Below are 24,443 nucleotides of genomic sequence, written 5' to 3'. Positions count from 1 at the left end.
ACATTAGAAATTCCTTGTAAGCCGGACTTTCTAATTATTGTCTTTCTTACCTTTTCAACTACCACAAAATAAAAAATAAAAATAAATAAATAAATAAATAAATATATATATATATATATATATATATATATATATATATATATATATATATATATATATATATAAAGAGAGAGAGAGATTCACTTATGTTATGAAATTATGCTTCTTTCAAAAAAAAAATGTTATGAACATATGCAATTTCCAATGATATAATTATTGTCTTTCTTACCTTTTCAACCACCACAAAATAAAAAATAAAAAATAAAAAATAAAAAATAAAAATAAAAATAAAAATAAAAAAGAGATTCACTATGTTATGAAATTATGCTTCTTTAAAAAAATGTTATGAACATATGCAATTTTCAATGATATAATTTGTGTGAAATGGAAATATGGGATGTCAAATATTTTTCTACTACTTCCGTTACAGGTTATGTGCAACAATTTGACATAAAGCAGAGAGGAAAAATGTCTAATCGTTGCACATAACCTATAACGGAGGTAGTATTTGAAAAGATAAACATAATTTCTAACAACAACTTTTGTGTAATGTTGGTCACGCCGTGTGGCCGACTAACACACGAGTAACCCCTAACCAACCGAGTAACCCCTAATTGAGTTAAAAACGAGCTAACGTCGTGCGGACAGCTAACACACGAGCTAATACCTCTTGTGAATGCACGAATTCAACTATTAATATCATTAATTATGATAAGCAAAAAGTATAAAAAGTTATTATTTTGAGAATATAGTAACGAACCTAGCAATATCTCACATGATTAAATTTTTCATCTATTAACCTATACTAAAAGCAAATCCTTCCATGACACTTCTCATTACCTTGTGAAAAATTCCATGACACTTCTCATTACCTTGTGAAAAATTTTCCTGCCTTTTTCGCTTCTTGCTTCTCACTTCTTTACTGACCTTGATGCAATTTTCTTTAATTTCTGTTGCTTGGTGTTTGGTTAAACGGGACGGTAATGTTGTTGCCCATAATTTAGCTCGTTTACCTTTTGGTATTGAACAAGTTTTGGAGAACCATGCCCCTTGTGACTTGTGAGGTTTCTCCCTATATTTTGTTGGACAAATTATCAATATAAGAGACACCTACAACGTTTCTTCAAAAAAAAAAAAAAAAAAAATATAAAATCCATATATATCAAAATGAAATATTTTTCAATATCTTTTATATACTTTATGTAGTATTTTGTAATTTTATTGTCAAAAATATTTTACAACCGTGTATTACACGGAATTTTAACCTAGTTAGATTTAAATCACAAAAAGAACAAAACGTGTCAATTTAAAAAACAGAAGAAGTACCCTCCTTTAAAAAAAAGGAAGAGAAATGCAATAGGAGTCTTATCCATTCCTTAATCCCATCTCCTTCACTCTTTCCTCCTTCCTTTCAGCTTCTAGACCAAATAACAATCCACACTCACTTTCACTCTCTCTCTCTCTCTGCAACCTCAAAGTTCATTTCAGATTTTAGTGTATATCAAAATTATAAGCAGAGTTTAATTTTATCCTCATTTTTTCAATTTTCAGTTCATTGGTTTGCTTGCTTACAGTGTTTGATGGCAACCCTTTGCAAATCTTACCCCCTTTTGCTAGTAAGTGCTCTTTATTTTTATTTTTTTGGCAGTAAATTAGTCCATATATAAATATAATTACTAGTAATTAATCACTTGTTATGACCACTAATCTCTCCTTTCTTAGTTTCCTTAGTCCTGTATCTATTAGGTGAGCACATAGATTAAAGAAATGCTTATGTATTACTAATTCATTGAAGATATCGTCTTTTTTTTACTTCCCTGAATGACTTTGTCTTTTTGATGTGGATTTGATCAACTTTGCGTAACGAAATTCATGTACTAGTAGCAGAACCAGCAATGAGAAAAACGATAACTGTAATACGAGTAGTTAATTTTGGATATCAAACTGTTGTAGTCCAAAGCAGACCTGAAGATTGGCAGGTTTAGTGACTTCAGTCTGAATGGCAACACCTAAGTTGCTGCTACCTTCATTTCTATTCAGGACAATTTTAATCAGAGAATTGTGCATATTTTGCTGCTCGTACGTATTCTTTAGATGTTCCGAATATTTCTTGAATTCTCTGTTGTGTACACTGATAAGATCTTGGAAAGTCGTCTGACAAAATGATAATAAATAGGATTGCAGTCGACTTAGAGGGAAGGGCTTTCCCAATACGAGGGAGACAACCAGTCAATCTGATCCTATATCTTGTAGTTTCATCTATGAAAAAATTGACAAATCATCTAGAATGAGTGCTTTGACAACTGATCAGGATGTCCTTGTTCTTATAGTTTGTCATTCTGTAGATACTTATGACCCATCTGTTGTGTCTATGCAGAAAAGATTCAGGAGTCCCACAAGACGAAACCTAGATCACAGCCCACAGATAACACTTAGTCCCCGGTGTGTCTTGGGAGTTTCTGCTCAAACAGTCACTGAAATCTCGCATCAAGGAATAACCAACTCTCAACCAATATCTGATATGTTTGCTCTTGCTACAACTAACAACATCAGTATGCTCGAAACAGCACATATCTTCAATGAGCTGAAGCACAATATACTGTTAATAGAGTTGGATGCAGCCACAGCAAAGGCTGTCATTCCCTTTATAGGACCTTTCCTTTCGGCATTTTCCTTCCTTTTCATCCTAAGGATAGTCATGTCATGGTATCCAAGACTTCCGGTGGGTAAGTTCCCATATGTTCTTGCTTATGCACCTACAGAACCAATTCTGGTTCCTACGCGCAAAGTGATTCCACCCCTTGGCGGTGTGGATGTAACACCTGTGGTTTGGTTTGGATTACTTAGTTTCTTAAATGAGATTTTAGTAGGACCTCAAGGACTTCTGGTCCTCCTTTCTCAGCAGATGTAAGTAGTTAACACGGCTGAAAGAGTAGATGGTCATCAGTCTACTTTGGTGCCTATATTATAATTTTTGGGTTCATAACTTTTAACAATTTGTGTATTTACAAATTTTTGAAAACTCTACTTTTTTTTTTTTTTTTTTTTTTGGTTAGTCGCATGATGAGCAATGGTATTGTAATGTATATTCATGACAGCAACCACAGAGTAATATGGAGTACTCCATTCAACACAAAATAAAAAGCCAATTTTTGATATCATGTTAAAAAAAAATTCTCATTTTACCTTTTGACAGAATATTTATTAAATTTCTTAAAGACGAATATTTAAGTGTGCCTTATTATTTAGAGAGCAAGATTTTGGCTCATTATATCTACTGCAAGATTGTCTCACAGGTGATTGTCAAAAAAAAAAAAAGATTGTCTCACAGCAATTACGTCAAGAATTTCGCATAATCTCCAAATAAGATAAATTGTGTCAATTGACATCCTGCACATTACCAATTATCTGCTAGTCTACTATCACCATCCTCAACTATTCAATCACCATAAAATAGGATTTCTTATTAAACTTCTTGCAACTGCAGAAATTTACAATAAAATGCAGATGTTGCCTGTAATGGGAAATGGAAAGCTCGAGACTAGATGGCCAATGGAGGCATAGATGATTTCTTTATCAAAACAGATTACATCACAGAAGACCATGACTATATTTCTTTCTAGTTCAACGAGTTCGCATATTACATACGAAGTATATGTCAAAATTTAGGAAAACTATAGTATCCTTGAAAGAATAGTTACATTTCTAATTCTAAACATTGCACGATCATGACCCTTAAAACAAACACGGTGCTCTCAAAAAATACAAATGAATCCTGCTCCAGTTTAGATATCTGCATCAAGGAAACTACTCGCCAAAGAAACCTGCAACATTGAACAATCAAGCACAGATACATTATAAGCATAAATTCATAATCAAACATTGAAGTTTAATAGTTTTGTGAGAGATAAAATTATCTAGACATGCATCTATATAGCTGAAATCTGCGTGAATTTTGGATTCTACCTCACAGGGTTTTATGCATTGGAAGATGCACCATTTAGGAAAAAAAACAATTACAGAAATAAATCAAACTGGATTATAAAGAATATACTAGTCTTCACCAAACTGCATCAGAAGCTCTACCATTTTGATTTTAAATAAACAAGACAGTCAATTAACTCATAATTTACGTTTTATTTTAAATAATAACTGGAGCAAGGGAAGGGAAAGGAAAAGATAGGGAGAAATATAATATTCCTTTGCAGGATTTGCATACATTCCTTAGTTAAGCGATAGAGGGACTTTATGTTCTCGACTTTCCTTCGATCCAAATTCCACTGATTTAGGAGGAAAGAAAGTATGATTTTAATATGAGGTCTTCAATAATAAATAGTGTAGGAAAGCTACTTATTTCATTTCCCTTTCCTTTCCATCCATTTCCTTCTCAGCAAACAAATGCGAAGTACATTACAAGGATACAGTAACAGAGGTGGACATGTTCAAAAATTGATATAGAAACTAATAATGGAGTAAGCTACGTAAGTATAGTGACATTTAACTACTAGTCTATTAAGACACTGATGGAACCCAAAACTGAGGGTATCTCAGGATATATAATGATCCAGATTTTTGGCAAAAAATACCAGCGCTTTTTTGCATGGAGAATGTTCACTACCCAAGTTCCAAGTCTATAGAATACCTAACAGAGAACTTGAGCTATAACTCAACATCACTGCACGGTGCACCTATAGTTGGAGGCTAAAAGCAATGACAAGATTGACAACAGTCCAAAGCTAGAGCTCTCTCAAACAACTTTATGAGTATCAAATATTTTCTCAGCAGTAATATTGTTACAAGATCTTTTAACTGGCTTCCACAATTGAAAGAAAAAAAAAAAAGAAAAAAAAAATAGAAAAGTATAAGGTGCCTACAATAAAATTCAAACAAAGGACAAACCAGTCACTGCACAACTGGACACCTTATTGGTGCAAGAGTTCAGTAGCTTGATCTTCCCAAATATTATTTACTTGCCATTCATCGGGAGAATATAATACAATTTGGGCTAGATGCTAAGAATACTGTCTTTTTTAAAATGTAGGGTTAAGACTAAAAACATCATTCGGAAATAACTGACATAAAGCCCCTATCTCACTCCCATACTCTAGGTAAGAACCTCTACAAACCCATTGAAAATAGTTTAGTACCATATAAATTACTACCTCCGTTACATATTAGTTGCAACTTTCCATTTTTTCCCCTTTTTAGTAAGTTCTTTTTAATAAAATTACAAAAATATCCTTACTTAAACACAATTAACTCACTACATCATGAATCATTAAATAATAACCTAACATAATCAACATAAATCATTCAACTTCCATCAATCTTCATCCTAGCTCCACGAACTCATCCAACCACCACTTTCAATGTCGCCGCCACGGCGCCACCTTTAGGGCTCTAGCCACCACCTTCAATGGCGCCACCATTGAAGACCACCTTAGATTTTGCCACCACTGAAGATCACCTTCGATTTCGCCACCACTGAAGACCACCTTCGATTTCGCCACCTCTGACCACCCCCTCTACCTCCAGTGTTCTTATTTCCCTCTCCCTCTCTTCTAATCGTTTAGATCTGATGGTTTGGAGTGGTTTTTGTGGGTTCGGGTTGGTTCGAGGTGACGACGGGTTATATTTTACGGTGGGTGAAGCTGATTTAGAGGTGGTTTAGAGTAGGGAGTGGTTTTCGTGGGTGAGTGAGGCTGAATTCAGGTGGTTTAAGGTTAGGGGTGGATTTCACGGTGGTTCTTTGTGGTGGTTTATGTTAGTGGGGGTGGGTTCGAGGTGGTTCAAGGTGAGTGGGGTGGGTTTTTGGTGGCTATATGGTGGGTGGTGCTGATGAGGGTGGTGGTGGACTGGTTGGTGTTGGCAGTGAACTGGTGGTGGTGTTTGAATAATTAAACATCCCCACTCTCTCTCTTACCCTTAATTGTATATTATTTAATTCATTAATTACACATTATGAAATTTTGCCTAGGAGTCCGCAAACCTCCCAAAGTTGCAACTAACTTGAAACGGAGGTAGTATAAAAATCTAACTTCCGCAAAAGTTCTCAGCTTTCCACCCACTCTTTGATACTCCGTACCTTAAACTGCCCAAATGCTCATATATATAGATCGATGGATAGCCACTTTGGTAGAACAAAGGCAGGAAAAACAGTAATAACAATTATTTAAATGAGTAAAGCATTAAAGTAAGGAAGAGAAAGGTGTACCTTATCCCCAAGTTTAAATGCTGGAAGACCTTTGTATGGGCATGTGCTGCACCTAAAAGCATCTCCTAGTCCACACTGTAATTTTAGGAAGCCCAACAGGAGAGTTTCAGATAGGATGGCAACCAATAATGAGCAAACAAGCAATATAGATGATTCGCATCAATTAAAAATAGGGGTGAAAGTAAATTGGATAAAAACCGAAAACCGAACCAATCCAAACCGAATAAGCAATTCGGTTTGGTTTTTTTTCGATTTTCGGATTGGATCGGTTTGAAAAAATAGAAACCGAAATATTTCGGTGTGGATTCGGTTTTGGAATTCGAAAAACCGAAAACCGAACACCGAACCGAAATTTATAAGCCCACTAATCCAGCCCATTTTATGACATATATATATCCAAAACCCTAGATCTTTTCGTCCCCTCTTTTCCCATTTCCCTTTCACGGTTTCACTTTCCCTCACCAAAACCCTAGATTTTCCCTCTTCTCTCCCTCACCACCTCACTCCGTCTGTCCACCACCAGTCCGGTACTTCGGTATCTCACCGCCGCTCAACGCTCACCAGTCACCACCACGTTCTGATTCAGTCAAAGGTAAGAATACCTTCTCTTTTCAGATTTCACTTCTCTTTTCCTGCTTCTCTTCGATTTTGCGAATTTGATGTTTTGCTATGTTCGAAATGGTAATATTCCTTTGTGAATTGGTGAATTTGATGTTTTATAGTTCGAATTGGTGAATTTTCCTTTGTCTAATTGTCCCTAGATTTCCTTTATTTTGTTCGAAAACTTCGAATTGGTGATAGATTGATTGTTTGGTGATATTTGATGTTCGAATTGGTGATAGATTGATTGTTTGGTGATAATTGATGTTCACCCATAGCCTCTGTTTGATATGTTTTAATAACAACAATTATTATATGATATTTTTTTTCATTATTTCATATATATTATGTAACTTGTTTTTTTGTTTCTGTTGTTAGACTTGAGAAATTTGACACAATTGGTGGTGGTCAAAATAACCAAGACTTGGTTGAGCTTGATTGAACGGTTGAAGAGTTGAAGCTGCCAGCCAATTAAGCTGTTGCCATTGTTTCATTAAGCTGCTGCCAATTGAATTAAGTTGCTGCTAGTTGGACTGTTAATTCATTTTTAAGATTTCTATTATGTCTGTAATTTTATTCTAATGGCTGGAATGTTTTTTTATTTTTTATTATTATGCTATTACTTAATGTGACAAATATTAGTCTTAAAGACTTTAGTTTTTTCTTAAAAATTTGTTCAGGAAACGTACAAAATTTAGGCCTTTTAAATGACTAAAACAATAGGCCCAAATAAAAGCCCAAATTTAAGGCCCAAATAAAAGCCCAAATTTAAGTTTGGTTTGGATTGGATTCATTTTTCAAAACCGAATTATTTCGGTTTGGATTGGATTGGATTGAATCCAAATTCGGTTTGGATTCGGTTTCAAAAATCTGAAACCGAAATAATTCGGTTTGGATTCGGTTTGGAGTAAAATCCAAACCGAATACCGAACTTTCACCCCTAATTAAAAAAACATAATGAAACATGCATAACCATCTTCAAAAGTCAAGATACTCTGAATTAAGATACCACAATTGTAAATATGATGCTACAACACATACACTTCCACATGCAGACTGAGGATTATCTAGCTGTTCCATTGTTAGCCCCAATTTTGCAACTTTCTGCCCTTCCTCAGCCCTACCACATGAACAGTTCTTGCAGGCTTTCCTTGTGCTTCCAACTTCACAATCCCCGGCTGTAATGATAATTTGGATCATCATGCATATATATTGGAGAGCAAATTCCCAGGACAAAAGGAGAAAAGAGTGGGGGGGGGGGGGAGTGAGGAACATCCTTATTTTTCCAAGATCTTACCAGCAGGAAGTTGTGGTTTCTTCAAGTCCTCCTCAGTTAATAGAGTGTCCTCATCAATCAGATCCATATCATCATCAATTTGAACCTTGGGTAAACCTTTTGAGGCTTTGAGGGAAAAAGATGATCCAATTTTCCAAGATGGCTTCTTGGCTTTAACCTGTAATTGAAGTACACTTCTCAATTTTTTATCAAATAAAAAAATAAAATAAAAAGAAAAACAAATCCTACGTAAACAGTGGAAAAAAACAATCATCTTGTTTCAAGGATAAATTGTCCTCATTCCGTAATCCTTATCTACATAGGCGGATCTTGGCCAAAAATAATAGAGGGGCCGGGATTTGAATCTCTTTTACCTCTAGCTTAAAATAATCACCATGTCCGATAAGTTCCTACTTCAAAATTGTAAGCATTCATAAAGAACTACTGGATCATTATAATTTTTTTTTTCTAAAATAATGACATTTTTAATCATACTTATTCAAAGTTCCATCACAAATCAATCAATCAATCAAAGCCTTAATCCCATAAGTGGGGTCGGCTACATGAACCAAAAGTTCCACCACAATTAATAAGATAATATTAGGACAACTGGTAAATGAATGTTGTTAGGCTATGTTTAGTTCTTATTTTTTCTAATGTGATCTAATTCTCATCTGAACTAAACTGATTTGATTGCCTAATTTGACTAAAATTTGACTTTATGCACACTAATCCGTAAGGTAAGAATAAATCGAGTAGGGTCTTATCAGATTTACGGTTGTTAGCGATAAAAAATTGCACATGAAATGATAACATATGATCTGAACTTTTTTTTCCCTGATTTGAAATAAGTAATAAAGTACTTATATAAGATGAACTAAGCATAGCCTTTAATCTTGATGCTTAATCAAAGTGGTCACGAATTCTTAGATTATGTGATTGATCAAAGCTGACAAATCCACTTAATTCAAAGCATGTTTAGGTCAAAACATTGTTTGCTATCAACAAACGAACAAAAACCTAAACAAGTTGCACCTTAAAAAGATGATCCATATGTAACAAGTTGCGTTCATTGTCATTTGTAGCCTTCTTATTGAGGAAATGGGGAAAAAAAAGTGGCCAAAAGGAAAAATGGGCAAGTAATTTGGGATGTAAGGAGTATATGATAACAAGTGCCAACCCCTAAACTGGAGAGAAAACCAAATTATCTAGAAAGGTCTACTTAGTACTTACTAAGCATCCTAATTTACAGATGAAGATGTACAAATTATTCCATGAAAAAAAAAGGGGGGGGGGGGGGAACAGCAAAAACAAAGGGTTCCTGATGGTCATAAAGAAACCTAAAAGAGTTTGAAATAACTTTTGATCATGATAAAAATATGGCAGAATTGATTCCCAATCAATAGGATATGAAATTCTAACACTAAAATAGGTTCATATTTCAATAGACAATGCAGTGAGAACTGAGAACCACATAAGTAGTTCAGTGCTAAACAATTATGACTAGATGAGAGCAGTTTAGTAGAGCCTAAAAATTAGCAATACGATGCAAGAAAGCAAGCTTTCACAATGCCAATTCAAGCTACTTCTTCTAGTCATACATATATAAAGTTTTTGAGAAAGAACTGTGAAATGACAAAACCTTAACAGTCTCTTATTCAAGAAAAGTGGCATAAATATTATTATGCTCGTGCAACAATCAAGAAATAAATGGAGCCCACAAACAATATCAATCCCCATAAACAGTCATGTGTAATGGTAACTATAAAAATATGATGATAAAAAGTGCAAAGACAAAAATTCTTGAAACTTCCCCTTGCTCCATAAAAATATTTTTAAAACTATATCTCACCCAATCACCACTCCAGAGATGCATAAAATGTTGATTTACCTTGAAACTACAATCAAATTTTCAAATAGCTTATGCTAACCCCCAAATCCAACACCAGCATAAACAAGTTAGAAACAGACGGTCAAGCTTATCAGTTATCACAGAGAAGCATGCTTTGTATTCCCATCTCTTGAAAAAAAATAGTACACGTAACCAGTTCTGTATCACCACATTTTAGAAGGACATTGATTTTTTTTTGTTGAACCAAAATTCAAACAGACCTTACAGAGAAACTCTTATAAAGACTTTCAGAATAAATTGAAGATTACTGCATATGCTATGAGGATTAAGTAATTAACACTAATGACATGCAACTAACTTGGATAGTTTGAACTCCTGATAAAGCGTCCGGTTGCTGTTGGCTAGCTTCTGGTTCCAAGAATCCTGCTACAAGTATTTTCCGCTCCAGAGAAGAAAGAATCTGCAGATTGCCATAAATATCTATCAGGGTTCAATGGACAAGTGAACACATGTAAAGTCAACTTTCAATATCGTCAGCAATCCAACAATTCCAAAATAGTTAGATATTACATTGTCTGAAGGTAGATCACCAGCAAGTTCAGACAGACAAATAAGAATTCTTCCATCTGGCTTCAGAACTCTGAACAATTCAGCAAGCATTGGAGCAGCAGGAAAGTCTCGTGTTTTGGAAACACCAATAACAGTATCCATAGATGACGATTCCAAAGGCAGTGTACCTGATAAGTTCATGTCATTATAAAACTGGTAGAAAAATAATGTGCAATAAACGAGGGATTTTCTACACAGGATGTAAAAGGATAATGTTTTGCAAACATTGCATCACATATTCAAGATCAGACAAGCAACAGCAAACAGATGAAAATAAATACATTAATTTGAAATTCAGAGCAAAAAAGCGTCCACCTGTAGCAAGTCAGCAACGTCTCATTGCCACTATTTGAAGCAACTGAATAGGAGACTCTCATTCTAATACTAAACCAAGATAATCGGTTTACATACAAGAAATAATCCCAAGAAGACAATATTGCAGTTATAAATTTCCCAATAGCATCAAACCTTCCCAACGCCAATAACATAAACCCTAGAAACCCTCTATAAGCATGATCCCCCATTTCCAAACTGTTGAACAATCAAGAATATCAAATCGACAAATTGATACATCGAAAATTTAATAAAAAGGATTGAGTAATAGATCATAAGATTTTACAAATATTCTGTATCAACTTTGTATTGAAAAATTGCAAAAATTACACATTAGGAAAAAAAATAAAATTGCATACACAACAAAGATCAATTCTTCACACAAAAAACAATGTAAAAGAAATTACTTAGAGACGAAGCGAGGGTGATGATAAAAGTATTATCAAGCACTGATCCTTCGAGCTTAAGCTCATTCTTCGAACTGGATACGGTACTAAGGGGCAAGATCACAACATCGGTAATTGCAAGAATTGCCATTTTATCCTGCAAATTTCACGAAAATCAAATCATTTTTTTTCAAATTGCAAAATCTTAGGGTTTAATTCGACATTAATTGAAAATTGAACAATTATTCAGCAAGAAATGAAGTAAAATTTGAAGAACGAAAATCTATAACAAAGATTAAACGATAAGTTGTTTGAGTACAAACTGATGAAAGAGAAATTCAAAAACAAAAGAGATGATTACCGAGATAAATCGAGATTTTGAAGATCAGCAAGAATTGTAGAAACCCTAAGTTCGGTGTGAAATGGGGAGTTTTAAGAGAACAAGTTTCTTAGTTCTACTTCTCAATGCCAAAAATATATACTCGTAATACTCATATAGATGTTCAAGTTTGGCGGTTTCAAAAATTACTACGTACAAGCTTCTTTTCTTAAAAATAAATAAATAAATAGTCGTGTACGGCTCGGCAGTATCCACACCATGTAACCGTTTGTAAAAAAAAAAAAAAAAATCACTATAACACATATCGAATAACCCTTTAAAAATATTGAGTAACTCACACTGTCACACATATCGAATAACCCTTTAAAAATGATTGAGTAACTCTTAGAACACTAACCGACCATTATGGTTGTTACATAGTGTGACCAGCCACATATAAGAATTTGTGAAATTAGTTTTACTATATTCAAATTATTTTTAACGAATTTAAATTAATTATAATTAATTGAAATAATGTTTACTTTGTATTTAATATTATTTTTTGTAAGGTGAAGAATACAGGGTTTTAATTACGAAGTATTAAAAAAAATTAGCTAAGATCGAGAAAAATAAACTTCCACGTTACCCAAAAAAAATGAAAGAATTATAACATGAAAATTAAACTTTGGATTATTTTCTATTTAAATATTATTGAAAAACCAAGTTTAGACCTAATTCACAATAATATTATTATGGATCTTGATTTTTAAAAAAAAAAACTAGTGTATAGCCCGAGCGTTGTACCGAGTTATTACTTTAATTATTCCTTGTGAATATGTGCATTTGATATTTATATTGTCCCTTTTTTAGACCTGTGATTATCAATTATATAAATTTATTTTTATGTTTATGACATAGTTGATAGTTGGCTCAAATGGTTTAAATAACCATATTTTTTTTACGTTTAATTAACATTCAACAATGTAGAAATTTCATAGAAATTGGAATTTCTCTACAAAACGCATTTAAACATTTTAGGATTTTAATAAGGAAAATAACTTTCCATAAATAAAAAATAATTTCCTTTCCAAAAATTGTACAGTAATTTCCATTGCAAGATTTGCAACCAAACAAGGATCAAATTGGCAAGGTTTAGTAAAAAGGTTTTTACTGCTGAAGTTTCAAAGATACATAAAAAATCATATTCATTGTGAATTCGTAACTTTCCATAAATAAATAACATTATTTATCTATCTACCCAAACCCCTCAATTTCTTCTTCTTCAACTCCTAAATTCTGCAAATTCGATTTCATTTGTCCACAATTTTCCAATCGAACCATAATTTCTGCTTAATCTTCAGTCAAATCATTCATCAATGGCGTTTGAAGATGATCCGTAAGTTTTTCTCTACTATTTCCCCCCTTTCTCCTACTTTTTTCGATTGCAAATTCTCGAATTAGGGTTTCAAAATCTAATCTTTGATTTTTGTTTCTGGTTTATTGTTTTCAGATATCGTGATGATGATGGAGAGCCGGTGATGGACTTTGATGATATCCAATCGGAAGACGATGAGCAGCCGCAGTTGCCACCAATGGACGACGATGTTCCGGATTTCAATGATGAAGAGGATGAAGAGAATGGGAATTGGAGTCAGGAGCCGAAGGCGAAAACCCGAAAGCGGCTTATTAAGAAGAGTGATGATCAGGCTTCTTTGCCTCCTGAATTCAATGATTTTGCTGATGAAGATGATGGGGTTGAGCCTGAATATGGGTCTTTCCCTGATGAGGAGGAGGAGGAACTGTCTTCGTCGATGATGTCGAAGAAGAGGAAGGATAAAGGGATGATGAGGGAAGGAGGGGAGAAGAGGAGGAAAGAGAAGAAGTTGAGGAAGGATAAATATGGAAGTGGGGGTGGTAGTAGTGGTGGTGGGAGGGATCATAGTAAGGCGAAATTGAGCTTGAGGCGAAAGAAAGGCGGTGGCGATGAGGGCGATCCCGAGATGCGGGAGATGTGGGATACCATTGCTGGTGGTAATTCTGAGGTCTGGATAAATAAAGTGTTTATGTTTTTTCATATTCTTGTGCTTTAGAGTTATTGTTTTAGCTGTTGATAAATTGTGGTTTGCTCTTGATTTGAAGTTATTGTCTTTCCTCTATTGAACTGTGCTTGCTTCTGTAGTTTCCATTTCCTTGGCGCTTGTTCGAGCTTGAAAATACCAATTGCTAAATACTTATGAAGTCTAGTCTAGATTGAAATATCGAAGTTGGAGTAAAATGGAACTTGGTTTTACTTTGTTAATGTAGAGATGATAGAGAGAGTTATAATTTGCATATGCGATTGCTAGACTTATGAATCCACATAAAAACAGTTTAATTTTGGCAGTATGAGAAGATTAAAGGTTTGTTCTAGGCTGCACTTCAGTGTGCTAGCTTAGTGTGGGATATTGGTTTTGATAGGATTGTTGCCCCTTCCAGAACTAGTTATGTACTTATGTTTGGTCATTTTTTATGGGGTTCAAATCATGTGAGTTGTTTTTAGTCATCATTTGAACTATTCTTCTTGTTCCTGAGATTCATGTCTTTTCTACGCAAAATGGGTATTGGTCTTTCAGTTCACCCTTCAATGTACTCCGTATTTTATTGCAATAATGTTTTGAAGTTTATTCGTTGGTGGTTTATTGCTTGTATATGGCAAATCATAGCTAGATTTGATTTGCTTCCCTTAGTTGATGAGAGTAATATGCTTTCTTAAGAATAGGAAAATTTGTTAATTACTATCTCAAAAAGGGGTCCTTTGTAAATTACTACCCCTAAAAAAAAGTTGTTAATTACTACACCTAAAACAGATTAATTCTATTAACTACTACCTTTTTTTCTTAATCAACCTACTTAAGCTCTTAATGACATCCATTATTTGTTTAAAGAGTATTTAATAGCTTTTAAACCTTAATTTATCTGATAAACCCTTGCACCACCTACCCACCACCTCCGGCAGCTCCCCCACCACGAAATCCACCCTCTCTTGGTCATCCACCACAAAACTACTCCCACCGCCAAACCCACTGCAATTACCGCCCCTCCCTTTGCCCCAACCCTTAAAACCCATCCCCTCCCTTTTCCTCAACCCCAATTACCGCCCCTCCTTTTGCCCCAACCCTTAAAACCCATCCCCTCCCCTCCCCTTTCCTCAACCCCGATTACCGCCCCTTCCCTTCTTCTAGCCCCCCAAAACAGCCCAGCCACCTGATAGGGCTTTGTTTTGTTGTGGGGAATGGGAGGAGGATGGGTTTTCTGGTGATGGAAGGTGAAGGGGTGGGAATTGTGTGTCGGGGAATCGGAATAGAGGTGGAAATCGTGGTGGGGGAACAGGAAGGGGTGGATTTTGTGTGTGTGTGGGGGGGGGGGGGAACGAGAGGGTGGGTTTAGGGGTATTAATTCACAAAAACCCCTTTTTTGATGTAGTAATTAACAAATTTTCCTTAAGAATATGAGATGAAGTTTATTCTTGGGATCTGTGATGTTCTTGACCTGTATCTGGATGTAACTGTTTGTTTTGATAAAGAATTCAGTACTCAGCTTTACTACATCTTTTAGATTCACTGTAAGGATTCTTACTAAACCTGTTTAACATCAAATATTAATTAATTTATGTTTTTGACATCAATAGGATGACCAAGAGGGTATGAAGACCCTAGATGATGATAATTTCATTGATGATACCGGCGTGGATCCTGCTGACAGGTATGTCAGTGATCGTGAGGCAGCTTCGCCCAGTCGTTTTGCTCAGGTATGCTCTTGATACTGGTGCACACTGTGTGGATCATGTATATAGTGAATTTGGCATGGTCAATTCCTAGAAGGCATCCAAATATTTTGGCCCTAAATCCCAAGTGATGCAAATGATTTTACCTGATACTTCCAATACCCTTCTCCCCCTTTCTGTCCCTATCTTTCCCACAGACTACCGTTTTAATTTATTCTGATTCAATATGTAGTACAACATGTAGCTTCTCAAAGGACTAATTTGTTGATATGGACATTAATTTCTAAGTTTTTTAATTTTTTGACAGGCAGAGGAGGGTGAGGAAGAAGATATGTTTAAGTCAGGTAAGAAGAAGAAGAAGAATGAGAAAAGTGCTGCAGAAATCGCAGAGTTGGTGGAGACACTTATGGCTGAACTTGAAGTTGTAGCTGAAGAAGATGCTGTATTAAATACACAAGGGAAACCAGCCATCAATAAGCTCAGGAAGTTACCACTTCTTACTGAGGCTCTTTCCAAGTATGACATTATCTTTCTCTCCTCTTTTTGTTACTTCTTCATCACTGTTCTGTATTGAAATTCTACCGGAAGGGAAATAATTTCTCACTATCCATCTTTATGTATTGATGTAGGAAACAACTCCAACTTGAATTTCTTGATCATGGGGTCTTAACATTATTAAAAAATTGGCTCGAGCCACTTCCTGATGGAAGCCTGCCCAACATTAATATACGTGAAGCTATTCTGAGGATCTTGACTGATGTACTACACAATGCACTTTTTCGTGCTTTTCTTTAGGTTCTTGGTTCAATTTTGATATAGATCCTCACTTAGTGTTTGTGTATTTCAGTATCCAATTGATTTAGACCAACATGATAGAAAAGAACAACTGAAGAAGAGCGGACTTGGAAAGGTCTAAAGCTTAAACTTGCTTATTTGACTGTAATAGTGTCTTGAGAAACGGAGTTTCAGAGGAAAAGGGTAACATATTTGACATTTTTTGTGCAGGTCATTATGTTTCTATCAAGGTCAGAAGAAGAGACAACATCAAACAGGAAACTTGCCAAGGATTTGGTTGATAAATGGGTAGGTTGATTTTAGTGTTTGGCAATTTAATTTGGGTACAGTGAACAATTCCTCTCCTTGCCCTCTGCTGATATATTTGGAATTTTACCAAAACAAAACAACCTTCTAAGATAAGATTACACCCATGTTTTTCCCTTTGAATGATAGATTTTCCTATGCACTTCAGCAATATTTATGTTGGGGTTCATTGTACAAATTAAAAGTATTACGACATTTCATGTAGACTGTGGAACCCAGAACTTTGACTTAACCTGCCTTAGTTTGTAAAGGCGAATTGCAATGGGGAGACAAAATATTTGCTTCTGCAAAATCAAGCCAAGCAACCTCTCTGTGCCCACAGCCACATTTGGCGAAGCACACCTCATACTTTGACCGCTTTTGGGTTGAATGGGTAGATCTGACATAAAATGTTGAGAAACCAACCTACATTTCTTGCAAGTTAAACCTATAGCCCTGGTTAAATTTGCATTATTGCATCAATTTGAAGCCCGATTTCAAAGCCCTTATTTGAAAAACCTAAATTTCACGACTTAATTGCAATTGATGGTCTTGAACTTGCCGGCTATGACAGAGAACGCTGGCCAGCCATCTCTGGTTATCACTGGCACCATAGCTCTGGTAGCCGACAATGGCAAGTGGCGAGTTCCGTCTTTTTCTCTCTTTGACCTCTTATCTATCACTCTGTCTGCAGTTATACGGCTTATGCCTTCTCTCACACTCTTCAATGCACACTCTTGCTCTTTTCATCTTCTTTCCTTTTTCTTTGATCCGGATACTGGTTCAATATTTTTATCTTCCTATTCGACATACCACTGTACAGAAGTTTTGTGCTTTTCATTGTTTTACTTTCACCATTTTTACATCTTATAAAGTGAGTTATAAAGGTCTTTCACAACTAGCTTATGTGCCCCTCTTTGGTTTAATTTTGTTTATTCTCTTAAAGGCCTTTTACTTTGATATTTCTGAAGCCCTCTCTCTCTCTCTCTCTCTCTCACACACACACACACACACGCAAACACGCACGCATACCTTTTTTTTACCCCTTTGTGCAAGCAAAAGTGAAGACATTACCCCCCCCCCCCCCTTTTTTCCCTCTGTGCAAGCAAAAGAGAAGAGTTATCAGTCGTGATGCCAACTTAGTCTATGATCCATTGATCACTGTGTCAACCAGTAGCTCAGCACATAAGTGGGCAGTAACAATTGGAGAGATTTTTCTTATTTTGGAAGGGATGAAGGAGAGGTAGTTAAAAGACTTCAAGAAGTTTATGTTGTGAATTGATTAACTCTTCATCTATGGTGGGAGTGATTTCGGCTGAGTGCCTCAGTCAACATCATTTCATCTCTTATGAATAAACAGGAGCACACTTTATAGATTGTTTCCAATTGCTACTTCTTTAGATCCCTGATAGACAACAGGCATTCACTTTTGAACTCTGTTAAAGTTTGTTACCTTTGTGGGGTTTGCTTCACCATAGTGAGCTGAGTTCATTAAGATTCTTCAGGAATTTATGAAAGACAACTGCTGGTTATTGATTAATTTTGTGACTTTAGTTTGGTTTTCATGTATATAAATGCTTCCTAACTGCTCATGTGACTCTTGCAGAGTCGTCCAATTTTTAACAAGAGCACAAGGTTTGAGGATATGAGAAATGTTGAGGATGAAAGAGTTTTCAGGCGACCTTCTGTCAAGAAGTATGTTAAGAACCAAGAATTCATTAGTGTTTATCCTTTGCTTTAAGCTATCTAGGTTTCCACTTTGTTTGCTGCATTCATATATATCTACAACTATTTTTACAGGCCAGCAAATAAAGCTTCAGGGATGGAATCTAGAGATGATGATCTTGATGAATTCTCATCGTAAGTTATTTTAAAATTCGAATTTCTATGCTCTTATTATATGTGTGTAAACCTAATATTATTTTGCAACTCAAACCTGGTTTTAGGGCACGGAAGGCTGGCCCATCTGCTTCTAGGCTACATGCGTCGAGGCCAGAAGCAACTCCCATGGACTTTATAATTCGTCCTCAATCCAAGATTGACCCAGATGAGATAAGAGCCCGAGCGAAACAGCACCAAGTAGATGAACGTCGTTTGAAGGTAATTTATTTTGTGGAGTTTTGTTTTATCAGTAGGATATCCCAATGCACAACTATCCTGATTTAGTGTCTATTTTGTGCAAGCTTGCTTGTTAAATGTTCTAGAGACACTAAATAGTTCTACTGCCTCCTGGAGAATGTTGAGATCGAGATAAGGATTTTCTGATATGTTAACTCATTTTGTGTGGTATCTGTTTAAGAATAATTGTCAATACATAATGTGTATAATTCTGTATACACTTGTGGCATTAGGGAAGAACTGGAGAAGCCATATGGGCTCAGTAAAATTCAGGTGAAAAGGACGAAGTGTCAAGGTTATAACTTTTAAGTCTTAACCTAAATTATTTCTTTAATGACAGATGAACAAGAAGATGCAGCAACTTAAGCAAATGAAAAAGAAGAAGCTTCAAGCAACTAAAGTCAGTGTGGAGGGTCGGGGCATGGTGAAGTACTTGTGATGCTGTGTATGCTGAATTACATGGTGTTACAAGCTTGCATGCACGAATGACGGCGCCATTGGAGCTCAATACGGTGAGGGTGCTGCACAGGAATCACAATTGCTGAATACCTCTAGTCAACGTTCGAATGTGTCTGCTACCTCTGAGAACAGCTTTCATCCAAAATCAACTCTGGGAATGAAGCACTAGTGTGTTGTGTTAATTATGCTCGTCTTTGGCTTCCATGTACCAGAGTTTTTTCTTCCAAAACTTTAGAGGTTCTCTTTGATTGTAGTTTCTTGAAGTTTAGTTACTGTTGCAGCATTGCTGCCAGCATCTCCTGCCTTCTGCAACGCGCAGGGCAGTAAAAAAAAGAAGAGAACCTCCCTTTACCCCGCCCCCCTCTGTATTTTGGACACTATGAACAACCTCTTGGGTCCATTTGTATTTTTTTTTTTTAATTTAATGAAAATTTGAGTGGTAGACCATTATGCTTTCTATCCTAAAAAGGTTGAAATATTGTTAAACTTCATTATTTTTTTGTATTGGGAAATGATTAAAATAAAAAGCTGAAAAAGAAATGTACATGTGATTTATAAAATGTGCCACGTATGTCTTTATTCTCATCATTCTAAAGTGCTGTTATGTTTGTAGATGGATCATCAGGCCATATGTGCCATTAATCACGAATTCTAGTGACATGCTCAGGGTAATGCATCAAGGGCATGAAGAGCCAAGGAGTGTAGGATGATATAAATTATTACCTTCAATCGAAGCATGTCCTAAATCACCTAAATGTCATTGTTAGATGACGGAAAATTAATTATTTGTACCAGATTTTTTGGTTTTTTTTTCTTCTTTTCTTATTATTTTGTTTACTACCCCCGTTAATTGTTATGTTCAATTTTGGGGTATTATTTGTGAGATAAAATATTTCAAAATTACACATAACATATAACGGATGTAGTTTTATTTTTAAATACAAGTGTTCCATTATTTTAGGTTAAGTCATCTTATGGATTTATTAGTAATAACCAACTTGGAATCCGATACCAAAATTTGAATCAAATAGGGGCACAGGGCCTTACTTATCACATTTGGATACATGCAATGTATTAAAAATACATAATAATTTCGAGATGCTCGAGTTGCTTTAATATAATATGGTAGAAACTAAGAACGAATAACTTTTCTAAGAGTAAATATTCTATGTCACTAATAGGTACAATTATACAACCCAATGTATAATTTAAATATTTAATCTTATTGGTCATATCATCAATTCTTTTGCCCCCACTATGTATCATTTAATATTCACTAATTTGTAGCATGGAGAAAGAACCAAAGAAGAATGGAAGAGTCAAGAGATTCCTATTAGTCTCCAAAGTATATATTTTTAAAGATTTTGTTTAGAAAACTTTAAGGATAAAAATACTCCCTTCATCTCTTTTTGTTGTTTTTTTACTGTATTTGATGTTACACGATTTTCAAAACTTATAGTTAACCATTGGATAAAATCTAATAATATTCCACATGATCCTTATTTTTACACATTAATGAAATTATTTTAGTCATATTTATAAAGTTTGACCATAAAAGTCAGAACGGAAAACAAATAGTAACGGAGAGAGTAAAAAAAAGGACAAAGAATAGCCAGCAATTACAAAAATTGACATCCACAACAGTTTAAGTTTAAATAAAAATGAGATAACATTCCCACCCACCCCCACCCCTTTTAGTTGTCTACCCACCATTACTTTTCCCATTACAAACTAAATTCTTATTCATACTAATCTTATCCAATACACCTCATCTTCCTTCATCACACCATATATATACCACTCCCTCTTCCCCCACTAGTCCAACAAATAACAACAATCCAAAAACTCGATCAAATTTTGCATTCTTTAAAAACTCAGGGTATCTGGTGAATTATTCCCTAGGTCGATATGGGGCATAATCTATTACAAGCACTAAATGTACGAGTTGAAGGAACAGGTGAGAAGTACTTGGTATTAGCACATGGGTTCGGAACGGACCAATCCGCATGGCAAAGAATTCTACCCTATTTTACACCTTACTACCGTGTGATACTCTATGACTTAGCTTGTGCGGGTAGTGTTAACCCCGACTTGTTCGACTTTTGTCGATACACCACGCTTGACGCGTACGTCGATGACTTGCTCGACATATTGGATGCGCTTGGTGTTACCCGTTGCGCTTATGTTGGTCATTCGGTTTCGGCTATGATCGGTATTCTTGCTTCCATACGTCGTCGTGACCTTTTTTCTAAGCTCATTCTTATTGGTGCTTCTCCTAGGTAAATGCTCTCTATTCTTCTATTGGGTCCTCACAAATTAAAATGCATCAAAAAGAAAAAAAGATTATTCTTTATTTATCTATTTTATTTATTTATTTATAGTCATTTTATTTTATTTATGATGTTATTTTTGGTCAAAAAAAAAAGGTAACAGTGTATATTAGCTCTTATCTTTCTTTTCTACCAGTAGTTTAATCTTTGTTGAAGGATTGTCTAACATCGTGGTAGACTTATTTGCATAGTGTGACTTAGTCTTAAGAGAATACTGTCCCAACTTTCGTGTCATAACTTTTTCGACAATAATTTACCAATTTAGATGTATAGTGATTAGTGAATCATGCTCACTATTTGTTGACTTAAGGTCTAATCACTATTGAGTAATTGTGAATTACGGTTTTATTTTGTAAATTTAGTATTTAACAAGTTTAGCTGTATATTATATGGTATATTTGTATTTGTGATATGTTAAATTTGTTTATCTTAATAATAAATTTTATAAGCCACATAAACTTTAAAATAAGAACGAGATGATCAAATAAACTACACAAGTTCGAAAACAGACGCAACAATCAAAATCCAAACAAATTTATAAGAATTGTACTTGTACAAGTATATAAAACGATATAGAAGTGGCAATATAATGTGTAATCCTCCAAATCTTGTGGTTTATAGAGCTTATTGCTCGAATTATTTAATATTTAAGGTAAATCAAACAACTACCTAATAAACCTTAGCCAATGCAATACCACCAACTGTTTTCATGCATTTATGAAGCATATTTAATGACTTGGTCAAACCTCATTTAATGATTGACAACCAATTTTTTTTTTTTTTTTTTTTGGCCCTTTTTTCATTTTTTTGGTTTGGCAAAAATATATAGATTTTGTGAATCTTCAACTCAATCTTTTATGGAGTAATATTTCTTGTCCTTGTATAATTGATTTTACCAAATGTGACTTTTATTTTTAGGTTAAAACTATTATAACAACCTAGTTGACATGCAATGCCTAGAAAGCCTGTCCAATTTTTACATTGTCTCAACTTTTCATTACGATATTATAGATTGATGTACTTGCATTTATATTATTATCAAGTAGTTGTGTACTTGCTTTTGACTAGTGGCGTATCAAGAAATTTAATCATATTCCGCCATTATTTTAGGGAATGCAACCACTTTTATTACTGCTTATTCAATTCATAATATATGAAAGTAACACGTACATATGTAACGTGACTATTAAAATTAGACGAAAGGAGTAAAATAAAGAAACCTATTTTAATTTGTAGGTTCTTGAACGACCACGATTATCACGGCGGATTCGAGGAAGGCGAGATAGAGACTGTGTTCTCGGCAATGGAGGCAAATTACACAGCGTGGGTGAACGGGTTCGCACCACTAGCCGTAGGAGCGGACGTGCCAACAGCCGTGTGCGAGTTTAGTAGGACACTATTCAACATGAGGCCAGATATATCCCTATTTGTTTGTAGGACAGTCTTTAATAGTGATTTTAGAGGTGTTTTAGGACTAGTGGAAGTCCCTTGTTACATCATCCAAACAGCTAAAGATATGTCAGTACCAGCATCCGTAGCAACCTACATGAAAAACCATCTTGGTGGTAAAAGTACTGTCCTAATGCTTAATACCGAAGGTCATTTGCCTCACCTTAGCGCCCCAGCCCTTTTGGCTCAATCCCTTCGACGAGCCCTTGCGCAATGAGATCGATTTATTCGATATATTGGGACAATTCTTTGTTGATTGATTAATCTTTTACGAGTTTTATTTGGGTTTTCTTGTACGGAGAAAAGAACGTACGTACATACATTCATATATAAGTACATGTATCATGTATGTATGTGTATGGATAAATTGTTATACAACGCAATTTTTTTTGGGTAGATTGAGGAACTAGTATATTCAATATACAACATTGTTAAAGAGATTGAATTTAGTGAGCATTTTGTAATACTAGTGCTTGATAATTTCGATATTTGAAATAAGTAAAAGCGTGTTCTATTTAAGTATTGAACTGATTGTTTTAGTTATTTGATTGTATGTGAGCATATCTAAACCTAGCTATTAGACTGTATAAAAAAATAATTGTGAATCAAACATGGTAGTCCTAATTAATTTTTAATGAAATTCTTTTTTAGTGAAGTCATCTTATTTGAATTTATTTATCCATATTTGAACTATTTTTTTCCAAATTAAGTGGAATAAGGTATATATAATGTCGAAAATGGATGTAATTATCAACTAATTATTGTACCAAAAGTTTAGCAAGATCTCTAAAGCTTAATAGTTTTCTCCCTTTGGAACACGTGAAAAATGATCAATTTTTTTGGTGGTTGTTTATGGAACACATACTAATTCATGCAACTTTTGTCATGTTGACGACCAAAAAATTCATGATTTTGGATTTGTGGGGACAAATTATAGTAAGTTCTACTGTTCCGAAGATTTTCCGAGCAATAAAATGGATACATTTTGGATTTTTTTTTTTGAAAGAAGTCCTAAAGGACATTAAATTTCATTAATAATAGTCATACGACATCTACAATTGACAATTAACGATAATGAAAACGAATTTAACAAAATCAAACAAGAATTAATCAGGGAAGGGCTAAGAATCCAAATACATAAATATAACAATTCGGCACATTCTCGGTTCGTTGTCTCATACAACTTTTTGAGTGGATCCATTGCCGCTTCGCAATTTTGTGAGAAAGAAAATTCTTGTGTTGATTCCGTAACCCAAATCCGAGCCATAATCAATAGTAGCCCCACACAACCAGAGACCAAATTAAACACAAATAACACCTTGTCTTTCGAAGGAGTCCGAAAAACCTTGTCTTTCGAATTGAAGGAGATCGAAAAAACCTTGTCTTTCGAATGAGATAAACCCTTTCTTTCGAGGGAGACATTATTGTAACCTAAGAAAAATTTAAAAACTTAAAAGAAAATAAAGATTGGGGCTTTCCACCGGTGAAATCCGATAGAAGTCCCTTCAAAATTGATAATGGAGGCTAAAGTTTAGGAGAGAGAAGAGAGAGAGGAGGCTAGGGTTTTCTCATATTTGTTATACATTTGGAGCTTTTCCATACTTTCTTTTTTTTTT

The 24,443-nt window shown here is 34.9% G+C and overlaps 4 protein-coding genes across 4 annotated transcripts; 3 read left to right on the top strand and 1 right to left on the bottom strand.

The window, feature by feature from the left end:
• The first annotated feature begins 1,295 nt into the window (after window positions 1-1,295).
• Window positions 1,296-3,002, top strand: LOC110702051 (protein COFACTOR ASSEMBLY OF COMPLEX C SUBUNIT B CCB3, chloroplastic-like). The gene is made up of 2 exons (XM_021879693.1): window positions 1,296-1,655; window positions 2,417-3,002. The coding sequence occupies exons 1-2, from the start codon at window positions 1,620-1,622 to the stop codon at window positions 2,948-2,950; spliced, it is 570 nt and encodes a 189-aa protein (XP_021735385.1). The 5' UTR covers window positions 1,296-1,619; the 3' UTR covers window positions 2,951-3,002.
• A 473-nt stretch (window positions 3,003-3,475) lies between these two features.
• Window positions 3,476-11,911, bottom strand: LOC110702050 (anamorsin homolog). The gene is made up of 8 exons (XM_021879692.1): window positions 11,671-11,911; window positions 11,331-11,466; window positions 10,552-10,718; window positions 10,340-10,441; window positions 8,151-8,307; window positions 7,895-8,031; window positions 6,254-6,328; window positions 3,476-3,863 (listed from the first exon to the last, which is right to left on the bottom strand). Exons 2-8 carry the CDS (start codon window positions 11,458-11,460, stop codon window positions 3,825-3,827), a joined length of 807 nt encoding a protein of 268 aa, XP_021735384.1. The 5' UTR covers window positions 11,461-11,466; window positions 11,671-11,911; the 3' UTR covers window positions 3,476-3,824.
• Window positions 11,912-12,845: 934 nt separating this feature from the next.
• LOC110702046 (protein IWS1 homolog 1-like) lies at window positions 12,846-19,505 on the top strand. Its single transcript, XM_021879688.1, has 11 exons — window positions 12,846-13,024; window positions 13,139-13,670; window positions 15,296-15,415; window positions 15,699-15,907; window positions 16,021-16,150; window positions 16,239-16,301; window positions 16,397-16,474; window positions 18,078-18,166; window positions 18,272-18,331; window positions 18,418-18,571; window positions 18,930-19,505. Exons 1-11 carry the CDS (start codon window positions 13,005-13,007, stop codon window positions 19,026-19,028), a joined length of 1,554 nt encoding a protein of 517 aa, XP_021735380.1. The 5' UTR covers window positions 12,846-13,004; the 3' UTR covers window positions 19,029-19,505.
• A 1,227-nt stretch (window positions 19,506-20,732) lies between these two features.
• On the top strand, window positions 20,733-23,354 carry LOC110702048 (probable strigolactone esterase DAD2). The gene is made up of 2 exons (XM_021879691.1): window positions 20,733-21,327; window positions 22,615-23,354. Exons 1-2 carry the CDS (start codon window positions 20,957-20,959, stop codon window positions 23,042-23,044), a joined length of 801 nt encoding a protein of 266 aa, XP_021735383.1. The 5' UTR covers window positions 20,733-20,956; the 3' UTR covers window positions 23,045-23,354.
• Window positions 23,355-24,443: the final 1,089 nt, after the last annotated feature.

Source organism: Chenopodium quinoa, unplaced genomic scaffold, assembly GCF_001683475.1.
Source record: "Chenopodium quinoa cultivar QQ74 unplaced genomic scaffold, ASM168347v1, whole genome shotgun sequence".
Lineage (NCBI taxonomy): Eukaryota > Viridiplantae > Streptophyta > Magnoliopsida > Caryophyllales > Amaranthaceae > Chenopodium > Chenopodium quinoa.
Note: the sequence above shows the minus strand (reverse complement) of the source record. Positions and strands in the feature narration are given on the sequence as shown.

Coding starts and splice junctions, on each gene's coding strand:
- LOC110702051 (XM_021879693.1), top strand. CDS start 1,620: ATGGCAACCCTTTGCAAATCTTACCCCCTTTTGCTA. Junction 1,656..2,416: donor AATCTTACCCCCTTTTGCTA/GTAAGTGCTCTT, acceptor GTGTCTATGCAG/AAAAGATTCAGGAGTCCCAC.
- LOC110702050 (XM_021879692.1), bottom strand. CDS start 11,460: ATGGCAATTCTTGCAATTACCGATGTTGTGATCTTGCCCCTTAGTACC. Junction 10,442..10,551: donor GTGATCTACCTTCAGACAAT/GTAATATCTAAC, acceptor GGCAATCTGCAG/ATTCTTTCTTCTCTGGAGCG. Junction 3,864..6,253: donor CATTTAAACTTGGGGATAAG/GTACACCTTTCT, acceptor TCAATGTTGCAG/GTTTCTTTGGCGAGTAGTTT.
- LOC110702046 (XM_021879688.1), top strand. CDS start 13,005: ATGGCGTTTGAAGATGATCC. Junction 18,332..18,417: donor GATCTTGATGAATTCTCATC/GTAAGTTATTTT, acceptor ACCTGGTTTTAG/GGCACGGAAGGCTGGCCCAT. Junction 18,572..18,929: donor TAGATGAACGTCGTTTGAAG/GTAATTTATTTT, acceptor CTTTAATGACAG/ATGAACAAGAAGATGCAGCA.
- LOC110702048 (XM_021879691.1), top strand. CDS start 20,957: ATGGGGCATAATCTATTACAAGCACTAAATGTACGAGTTGAAGGAACA. Junction 21,328..22,614: donor CTTATTGGTGCTTCTCCTAG/GTAAATGCTCTC, acceptor TTTAATTTGTAG/GTTCTTGAACGACCACGATT.